Raw genomic sequence first — 10,754 nt, 5'->3', positions numbered from 1 at the left:
TACATGAAATGGTGAGACCCAAGGAAGTACAGGCTGTACAAAAGGTCACAGTGAATGCTATCTGTTGCATAGGTTGATGGTTTTACTCTCCTTTAGGTTAGAAAGGAAAATGGGAGCAATTGTATTGTAGGTTGATTTTCTTTTTCTCCTTTCTCACAGATGCTTGTCGCCAACATTGACTTAGGCCCTACTATTTTGGACATTGCTGGCTATAACCTGAATAAGACGCAGATGGATGGGATGTCCTTATTGCCCATTTTGGTGAGTACAAACCCCTCAGTGAGGCCGTGTGGGTGGCATAACATCACTGCTTCCCAGGGTCTACGTTGGCAGGATGGTAGAGTCGAGCTGGAGCTCTAGGGACTGATCCCAGCTATTCTGATGTGGAATGGGAGCCTCAATCATAGGCCAGTGTCCACTCCCTCTAAACTCTCAAAATCACTCAAACCTCTAGCCTCCAGCTTCTGTGGCTCAGACGTGTGTGTACTTGGGCCTGATATGACAGCTTCTGTAATTCCTGTGACTCACGTCTGAGGCCCGGAACTGCACAGACCTAAATCAGGTTTCCTTGCAGAAGAGTGGGTTGGGAAACAGGTTGCTGTTTCCGACTGCTTTCCTACTGCTCTGACCTTTAAGGTTACTATTCCTTCCCCTACATGCTCGCCCTGGTTAAAGGTCCTTTACAGCAGAGGACCGCTCTCTACAGCTCCCCATAAATGCCTGTGGTGCTCCTTAAAATCCAGGCTGCTCCATTCCTCCACTGGAAACTAAGAATTTGTATTTATAACAAGTTCCCCAGGGAGGCTAAATGAGAACTTGTGCTGTAAAGCAGCTTCTCCCATTTCACTGTTCATGGGAATTCCTGCAGGATCTGAGCATCTTTGGGTTCCTTAGGGCTGCTGGGGGTCTGAGTTCATGCTTTTCAGACTGTCCTACCAAACCTGCTCTTAAAATGTTCTAAAACCTTCCTATCCAGTTTTTCCTCCATCTCCCAATCCCCTGATTCTGCTCTTTGGCTAACTTTGAGAGAGTGAACTTGTCTGTAAACAGCCAGACCAGACCCAGGAGTTGGGAGCTCACTGCAGTTCTCACAAGTTGGGTGGCAGGGACACAACTAGTTGGGCCTTCATCATTACCTTCCAGGGTCTGCATTAACAAGCTGGAAGTTGAACCCAGATACCCCAATAGAGAACACAGGCATCCTAGCTGCTACGCAGCCCTGGTTGTGGAACTTCCCTGTTCAGAGCGCAATGTTCTCCATCACCTGCCGCTGTATGTTGGACAGACATACAGACTAATGTGTAGGGCCTTTTCCTGTTGAGATTGCCCGCTGACTCTCCAGTCTGACTTTGCACTGCTTCCCTGCTGGGTTTCAGACCATCACATTGCCATGTTTTCTTCTTTCATCCTATATTCATGTGCTTTTGATCAAAAATCTGTTCTTACTCCCAAATTCTTCCTCCTGTTGCCGTTACTGCACCTGTATTAACTTTCTGGTTTTCAGTGCTGCTGGCTGTCCTTCAGCAGTATGCAGCAGAGTAAACGAGTTCATATACTGCACCTTCTTTCCGATCATCACCAGATCCTTAGCTCCGTTACAGCCCTTTTACATGCCAGCCCTTTCTGTTTCTTGTCCTGTTGGGTTGCCCTAAGAATGAGCTTAGAACAGTTCTTACGCAGAACATATAAATAGTACTGTTCAACCCAGACTTTGAGTAATTTATGCTGTGACGCTGAGCTTTGTTTAGCTGGCTACTTCATCAGTTTCCAATCCCTGACCTGCTTTCTCGGGGACAGTCTTGAAAAGAAACTATTAAATGTTCAAAGAGCTTTGTCGTCACTTGTAAAGACTCTGTAAATACCAGGCATGCTACTCAGCAGCTTTCATAAGCACCCACTCCAGTCCCTTCCTGAGTTACCAAATGAACAGTCCAATTGGTTTTGATGACAAGTCCCCTTAGGTACAAGAGTAAGTTTGTCTGCCTCACAGAAGCTGCTTCGGCTTTTCTTTCTAGACAGGGGCCAGTAACTTGACCTGGAGATCAGATGTCCTGGTGGAGTACCAAGGAGAAGGCCGTAACGTCACCGACCCAACGTGTCCCTCCCTAAGTCCTGGAGTTTCTGTGAGTAATAGTTTGAAAAGGTTTCTATCACTTTTTCATTGAACACAGCACTGATCCTAAAAGTGCTGCTGGGAACCTGTCATCAGAATGTACACTTGAGATCCTTTCAGCTTACAGAACTAGTGCCTGTATCAGCCGGTGTGCCTGCACTTGTCAAACCCTGTTCCCCTCCATTTCCCACCCTCCGTAGCTGTGCCATTCTTATGAGTGGCGTCTGGTGCAGGGATGAGATTCTACCTTTAGCCATGCCATCAAGAGTGCCTTGCAGTGCTGGCACCCAGGCAGGTCGTGACGGTAGTAACAGCCACCCACGTTGGCCTCACTTGGAGAGTGGGAAATAGACTTCCACTTAGAGTTGTTTTCATAACATCCAAATACTGTGAAAGAACCAAACTCAGAGTACAAGTAACATCTCTTACGGAAGACATGAAGTAGTAAGTTACAAGTTTGATCTTATTTGATAAAAAACACTCGTGGGATCGTTGTGGCATACAGGATTAAAGCCCCTCTTTGGACGCTACCATCCCATATGGAAGAGCCCATTTGAGCCCCAGCTACTATGCTTCCAACCCAGCCCTCTGCTAATGTGCCGGGAGGCAGGGATGCTGGCCCGGATTCTTGGGTTCACGCCACCTCTGTGAGGAGTTCCTGCATTTGGTCTGGCTAAGCCAAGTGCAGCCCAAGCCTTTGTGGGTATCTGAGCAGTGAACCAATACATAGGTCTCTGCTTTTCAGACAAATGTATCAATATTATTTTAAAGGAGCATTCATAAATAGCTGCAGCTGAGTTGACAGTGCTCATGTAGGCAGTTTCTGTTGACAGTAACACCAGTCGCTCTTTCAGATGACTCCTGGGGGCAGTGACCATGCCACTGTATACATTCGACAAGTGCGCTTTATAACTGCTTGTCAGGAGAGCATTGCAGAGGGGTGGCCAGAGTCAGGAGCAAAACCTTACTTTTTTTTTAAGTTTATTGAAAGTTGAGTTACAGAGAAAGGGGGAGAGATGAAGATCTCCCCTCTGCTGGTTCAAATGGCCACAACAGCTAGCACTGCACCAGGTTGAAGCAAACTTCTTCCAGGTCTCCCAAACCCTTGGGCCATCATGTGCTTTTCACAGGCCATCAGCAGGGAGCCATACCAGGAGTGGAGCAGCTAAGACCCATATGGATGCCAGGACTTCACAAGCTGGCCTCACCTCCTATGCCACAATACTGGCCCCCACACCTGCTTCTGAGAAAGGATTCCTGGTTTCTGTCTATTCCACTTTGTTGCCCTTGTCAGCAGTAGGCATTGATTGGGTAGAAAGAATGATCTTTCTTTCTGAATGCCCCTCCAGCAATGTTTCCCAGACTGTGTGTGTGAAGATGCCTACAACAACACCTATGCCTGTGTGAGGACCATGTCGGCACTGTGGAACCTGCAGTACTGCGAGTTTGACGACCAGGAGGTAAGAGGGGCCTGGGCCTCTGTCCATTTGTTACTAGTGTCCTGGGGTTGCACTTGGTGGTCTGGAAGTAAGTCCCAAGATGTTCTCATCTGTACTTGACCTCTGGTTCCCTTCAGTTAAGTCAGTTTCCGGAGGCCGTGCCTGCCTCTCCCTAACTGACCTTTTTGAAGGCATTTCTCATTGCATCAGCCACTACTCAGTCACACACTTGAAATGCACACTTTTCAGACTGACCTGTGCCTGCTGCGTGACCTTCCCGGTCTGATCCAGTGAAGGTGAAGCATGTCGGCCTGCATGGAGGCACAGGGCATGCGGGCATTTCCTAGAAAGCTCCCTAGCAGCCGACTCACAGGCAAAGTCCAGTGCTCGACCCAGCACTGCTCAGGAGCAGGCAGGGGCTGAGGCTAGGCAGCATCATCGCCCCGGGAGGGTGGATGTGGGCCCAGCACGGGTCGGTGGACACTGGCTGAAGGCTCCGCGTGGGGCCTCTGCTCCCCTGTGGCCTCCTACCGTGGGTGAGCTTGTGTTCACACCTGTCGGGTAGCCCTGCAGACCACAGCAGCTGAATGCTTGTGTCCGTAAAACCAGCTTCCTCCCCGTGCTGTTCACACCTCAGAAGCACCGTGCCTGGCAGGGGAGAGCTTTCCTCAGGCTCGCTTCCTATTCCTCTTTCGCCATAACATTCACCTGTTTGATAAACTACTTCATAAGTGATGGTCTGAACGCAACTACTGGAAGTCACTAATAGCAGCATTTACTACCATAATCCTTGCGTATCACTTGACCCGTTTGGTCAGCAAAAAGATGACAGAAGGAAATGCTGACATGTTATGCATGTCTAGTGTTAAATACATACTGGATCTTTCTTCAGGCACGGTCACACATCCACAACTACTTTTTTTTTTAAGATTTACTTATTTTTATTACAAAGTCAGATATACAGAGAGGAGGAGAGACAGAGAGGAAGATCTTCCGTCTGATGATTCACTCCCCAAGTAAGCACAAAGGCCAGTACTGCTCCGATCCGAAGCCAGGAACCAGGAGCCTCTTCCGGGTCTCCCACGTGGGTGCAGGGTCCCAAGGCTTTGGGCCATCTTCGACTGCTTTCCCGGGCCACAAGCAGGGAGCTGGATGGGAAGTGGAGCTGTCGGGATTAGAACCGGCGCCCATATGGGATCCCGGGGCGTTCAAGGTGAGGACTTAGCCACTAGGCCACAGCGCCAGGCCCACAACTACCTTTTAAAGTAAGAAAAGCTAACATTGTCACATACCTCTTAGAAAAAATTAGCCCTCAACTCTAGGCTGTCCTGTCAGTGGCCTGACTGCAGAGAGCGTGCCATGTGAGGGCCCGCCTTCCGTGCCCCTGCCGGCTGCCCAGAGGCACAAGGGGTGTAGCAAGCAACCGAATCCCCACGACAGATGCTGCATTGTCTCAAGGTCACAGGCAGCTCTGAGGGGCTTAGGACCATGTGCCACTCTCCTGGGCCTAGGGCGTTTCATCTTCCACCCTTCATACACCTTCCATCCTGTTCTTCCATCCTTCCATTTCCTGTAGGTGTTTGTGGAAGTTTATAATCTGACTGCAGACCCCGACCAGATCACTAACATCGCTAAAAGCATTGACCCAGAGCTCTTAGGAAAGATGAACTACCGCTTGATGATGCTACAGTCCTGCTCCGGGCCAACCTGTCGTACTCCAGGAGTTTTTGACCCTGAGTAAGTTTCATTTTCCTTGACTTGCTAAGTTCGTTGTCTTGAGTGGATATGCTGCTGTTGAAGGCAGAGGGAGTTGTTTTTCCTGAGAACTGAGCTGCTTTTCATCATGTCTCCCGTGGGGTGGAAGTACGTGTCCATGGGGCAAGCAGCTCCAGTGAGAGCCACAGCCCTGCCTCCTGCTGAGGCGGGGGCTCTTCCTCTCCTGCGCCGGTGTGATTTTTTTGTCTTGAAGTCACTCGCTTGCACTGGGGCCTTCTGTAAGTGTTGATACAGTGCTGCCCTGTTCCCTAGAGAGCACAAGGACATAGGCCTTCATTTCATTTCTCAGAAATGCCAATGAAAGACACCGACCAGCCTGCTGCTAGGCACAGATGCCAGTGTGGAAATGTATGTGGGGAATTACTACCTGTGGAGTTGGGGGTTGTTCTTCCTCATCCCATAGCTCTTCAGTCAGGAAGGGAGCGAGTGCTCCCATCTGCTGAGCCACTCTCCACAGTCCCCGACCGGCTTGGATGCTCCCAGGGGCCAGGTCTCCCTCAGGGCCAGCAGGAATCCACTCACCTGAAGCATCACTGTGTTCACCCCACTGTCGGGTAGCCCCACAGACTCCCAGGGTTTGCATTAGCAGGAAGCTGGACTCAGGAGCCCTGCGTTGTGCTGGTGGCCAGTGCGTGCCTGCTCCTCGCCTCTTGAGTGGTAGCTCTCACCAGGACCACTAGGTGTCAGTGTATTGCGCAGTAGAGCCTCCTGGGGCCGGAAGGCTGTCACCGTTCTCAAAGATGATATGAAGTTAACAAACTTTTCAGTGGGAAAGGGTAATTTCATTTCTGAAACTCTGTAATAGAAGGGGAAGAGTGATGTCCTGAAATTGTGGAAGGTAACGTAATTAGCCCTCTGCACATTAAATCTTCAGTCTAGAGATGAATGTAGGTAAATGAGTAGAGAAACTGACTTATACACAACTTGTTTTATATATGTAAAAAGAATAGGGCGCCAAGGAGATACCGATACAAGTAAGCTAACACTGTGTAACAGTACTGTAAAGAATGTGTCATATACACTGTGAGGCTGACATTCGGCACAGTGGTTGGCATCACGGGCCTGGGCTTGAGTCCGAGGTCTACCCCTGATTCAGGCTTCCTGCTGATCTGCAGCCTGAGAGGCAGCAGTGATGACTCGGGCCCTGCCACTCCTGCTGCCGGTCTGGAGTCAGCTGCTGGAGGCACTGAAGGAGTGAACCAGGAGATGAAAGGCACCATCAGGGACAGAGATCTCAAGTAAATTTTTTAAAAATTTCAATCTCTTAGAGCTCTAACCTCTGACTTTGACTGATTTTTGTAATTTCCAGCGGCTACATGGCTCAGAATGTTTTTATCGAGCCAGATAAAGTTCAATGTCCATAGCAATTCATTCCACTTTTATTACTATTCCTGCTAGATCCAAGGCTTAGAGCCACTTGAACTGTGATGTGTGACCAAGCAGTCCTTGACCACTCACTGCTAGAACACAGACCTGCTGGGTTAGCATCTGCCTTGTTGCCTCTGAACATCTGGCACTGATGGTTAGAAGGATTCACAGAACTCCCATGCAGCCCAGACAGCCCAAACACTACATTTCAAATCAGAAAATTGAACTTGGTATAATGGCTTGCCCAAGAGTCACTCTATAAAGAAGTAATGTAGCCTGGTTTGTTTCCCAAACAAATCTTGTTCACTGTAATTGTGTGGCTCCCATTGGGGAAGTTAACCTAGAGTTGGTGCTACAGCTGATTTGTTCTTTTCCCAGGTACAGGTTTGACCCTCGTCTCATGTTCAGCCATCACGACAGCATCAGAACTAGAAGGTTTTCAAAACATCTCCTGTAGCGACTGCAGCCGGCCTCTGCCGTGGGACCCTGCACCCTTCTCTCTGGAGTGGCTGTAGTAGATGTCTAACTAGTCAAGACCATGCCTGGAAGAGTTCCTGAACTGCCTTTGTTTCAAGTCCTGTTGGAAAAAACAACCCAATCAGCTGACTTCCTTGTGTAACCTGTGAAACTGTGAACTCTGCCCACCCTCTTCCCTTAGCTGACGGACCCTCCTGGGGCTTTGTTCTCACCATATCCTTTCTGTACTGGGACCTCCGTTCTTGAGTGTTCCCTGTGTGGTCAGAGTCTGAATTTATAAATCCATTCAGATAAATGGCAATACTTAAGGGGGTGGGGGAGGGTTGGGAAGGAAGTTTTTGTAACATAGCTGGACCCAAAGCCAAAAGATCCGTATAACATTTCATATTGAGCACCTCACTATAAAAATCCCTAACATTACATGGCTTGGACAGTAACCGTGAGGGCAGAAGCATCAGGACACTTTCCCATAGTTTTGATAAGCAGAGATATTGTGCAGCAGATCCATCACAGTGTGATACTGTCATCAACTCCAGTCCACCACGCCTTGTTTGTTGCAGTCACTTGGTTTTGGGTTGGTTTTGTTTGGGGCGGGGAGAAAGTGTGCAGTCTATCTGGACTGAGCTGGAACCTGCAGTGTGTACAGTAGACCTGGATTCCAGGAAGCTCTCGGAGGTGACCGTCTCCTACTTAGCAGCTGCTGACCACATGGAACGCCAGTTAACATGAGCAGTACTGACGGAAGCCCTCTCCTCCCTGGGCTTTACTCGCCGAGATCTGAAAAATAAAGTGGCTTAGGTGTATTTACTGAAAGAAACACTGCCAAAGGTTGGTGAAAGCTGTGTTTGAGAGTATTGCATAGCTAGACTCAGGTTGACAGGTGGGAAGGAAGCCCCGGCCAGGGGGGCCCTCAGCGTCCGGCTGGTGCACTCAGGCATTCTGCCTGCATTTTGCTGTCACTCTGTTCACTTGTTCTGAGATGAAAGACAGTCTTAGTTTATGCAAAGTTCAAACAACTAACCACTGCCTGTTTGCCCCCAAGGAGATTGTTTTTCTGAGTTTTCTGTTTTGATTAGGACCTTAGTGACTGTTCCTCCTGTCAAATATCTGTTTAGGTTCCCCACTTCTTTAAAACATCTACATTTTTGTTGGCTTGAAGACCACTTTTATTTCTGTTTGCTTCACAAGAGGGGTGATTGGTGGTGGGATAGCAGAGGTAAACAGAGATGTAGATCGCAACCTGTTCAACCCAGGCAGGAAGTAACTGTAGCTTTATCTCTGATTTTGTCAAGCTTTAAGCACTTTGTAAGACAAGGCCATAGTAACTTTATCAGAATTTTAGACAGCCATGTTAGGTTACTGGTCATTGAATTCATTCCATTACCTCAGATGATCCCAGCAATTGAGGTGTTATCCAGAGATGAAAGGCCAGTGAAATGAACACCTCTGCTATGTGGGTGTTAAGAGAAATTCTAAAAATTATGTAACTGCAATGTTGGGTATCACATTTATTTTCCATTTTGATAACTTCATCAGTCAACTTCCACAACAATGAAAGTTGACCAGTTATTCCCAAATAAAAAGCAAGCAACTCTTACCAGGTACTGGGCTGTGATGTCATATTACTCAGTTTCATGGTGCCAGTTCTGGAACGCAGGTAAAGTCAGCCAAAGTAGCTGCTGGCGGGAGCTTGGCCAGGTTGCTCTGCATTCAGCAGACGTGGGGGTGGCAGGGCTATGGCAAAGCCGCTTCCAGACCACTTCATTTTTGGTACATTTCCTACCTAATCTTTGAATAAAGAAATCTGTTTGTAAACTACAAAATGCATTGTTTTCAGGATGCTTATGTACAGGAACACAAATGCAAGAGGCTGTCTTGTTTTCTTTCATACTGGTTGGGATTTTCATTATTTTCCCTTTTAAGAAAGTCCAGTCCATGCCTATCAGTGCCCTTACTAAAGAGAACTCACAAGAAAACCGTTAGGAACAAACAGCGACCTTAGCAATGAACTGAGATTTTTGCCTTATAGGATTTCCTATGAAGCTTTCCTACACAAACTCAAAAACGGGAACAATCTTTAAGAGCATCTTTGAATTTTACAAACGGTGCTGCTGTCAACACATTTTAATGGACAACTTTAAGGTTTTTGTACAAAATACTAATGCTAGTCATAGCAGCTATGACTTCCATGAGACATGTTCTTGCATTTTTTTTAATGCCCAAATTAATGCTTTAAGAAGCTAAGCTGTTCCACAATCGTTACTAAGAAATTCAGGCTGACCTATCAGTTTGTGTCACTCTGTTCCTGGAGGTTACTCTGCCCTCGGCTCCATCTCACTTAGAAAGTGCCCTTCCAAGGACCCTGTTCACTGCTGCACTTTTCAATGGATTAAAAATAATTTCTGTTCTAGTATCCTTTAATTTCTGAATGTGTCCTTTGTTTCAGTTCACAACTAGTCATTCTCACCTGATGCATGTCTTCCCTTGAAGTAAAACACCTCCCAATGGGCATGAGCCAACTCCATCTGGAAAGCTCCTATATATGCATAGTCCCTGCTGATTAGTAATCCTTGATAGAGACACCGTGTCGAAAATCCTTCCTGATAAACCGGTATGCATTTGCAGCTTGAAAGTCAGCCAAGAGTTTTCCTCAAAGAACAAAGTGAGCTCACTTTGCCCTCACAGAAACCTAGTTCTGTAATCACATTAAGGGGTCAACAGATTCCTTAAAGGGATAGCTGTTAAAATTTAGGGTTGCATGCTGTGTTCTCTGGTGTTAATGCACAAAAGGAGTCGCAGAAGATACAGAAAGGAGTAAATGTGGCTGTGTTTCAATACAACTTTACAGATGCAAGGGAGCTATACTTTGTCTACAAAATGACTAAGATAGGCAAATGCTAGGTCTGAATGTAGGCACAGAAGAAAACCAGAAGACACCATGAGGTTGCCAGGGTACTAACATCAAAACAGGAGGCTTAAGCATATCACATCAGTTAATTATGAGTTTCTGGAATGGGATTTCACTCTTACAAACTGACCAGAAGGTTCCTGGGTTAGGCTGTAGCTGTAACAAGCTCTCTGTTCACTCCTGAGTCCCACAGGTGTGCTGCAAACACACAGACCAATGCCTGCACACACCGTGAATTTTGCTAAGGAAAGAAGCACTGAGCCTAAGCAACCTGCTGTTTGATAGCAAGCACTAAGCTTGCTCTTTGAGGAATGAGGCATTGTTTTATCCTAGAACAAAGCTGCTCACTGCAAACACAACTCTTGAAAAACGGCCTGTATAAAGAACGGTCATGACCAGCCTCCTGTTCTGGGCCGACCCAGCAACAACCTGCAGGGAGGGGTGGCCTGTAACGGACAGCCCCTCCCGACTGTCACCTCTTAAGAGCAAGGCATCATCTGGCTGAGACTGTTCCCCTTGCCGTCAACAGAGACACTGCAGAAAGGTCAACCAGGCCAAAAGCAGCAGTTAAACACCCAGATGCTCCCATCAGGGGCCTAAGGCCAGGAACCACATGAGGCTAAGAAGGTGGGTGCTGGCCAAGAGGTCACGACAGAAGACAGTAAGCCTTTAG

General features: G+C 47.6%; 1 protein-coding gene across 1 annotated transcript; it reads left to right on the top strand.

Moving 5' to 3' along the window:
- The first annotated feature begins 126 nt into the window (after positions 1 to 126).
- On the top strand, positions 127 to 9,586 carry LOC121167024 (N-acetylglucosamine-6-sulfatase-like). The gene is made up of 5 exons (XM_040996380.1): positions 127 to 261; positions 2,016 to 2,123; positions 3,463 to 3,573; positions 5,129 to 5,289; positions 7,075 to 9,586. Exons 1-5 carry the CDS (start codon positions 160 to 162, stop codon positions 7,151 to 7,153), a joined length of 561 nt encoding a protein of 186 aa, XP_040852314.1. The 5' UTR covers positions 127 to 159; the 3' UTR covers positions 7,154 to 9,586.
- The last annotated feature ends 1,168 nt before the right edge of the window (positions 9,587 to 10,754 follow it).

The sequence above is a fragment of the Ochotona curzoniae genome, unplaced genomic scaffold (genome assembly GCF_017591425.1).
Source record: "Ochotona curzoniae isolate NIBS_2020 unplaced genomic scaffold, NIBS_Ocur_1.0 patch29, whole genome shotgun sequence".
NCBI classification, from domain to species: Eukaryota; Metazoa; Chordata; class Mammalia; order Lagomorpha; family Ochotonidae; genus Ochotona; species Ochotona curzoniae.
Note: the sequence above shows the minus strand (reverse complement) of the source record. Positions and strands in the feature narration are given on the sequence as shown.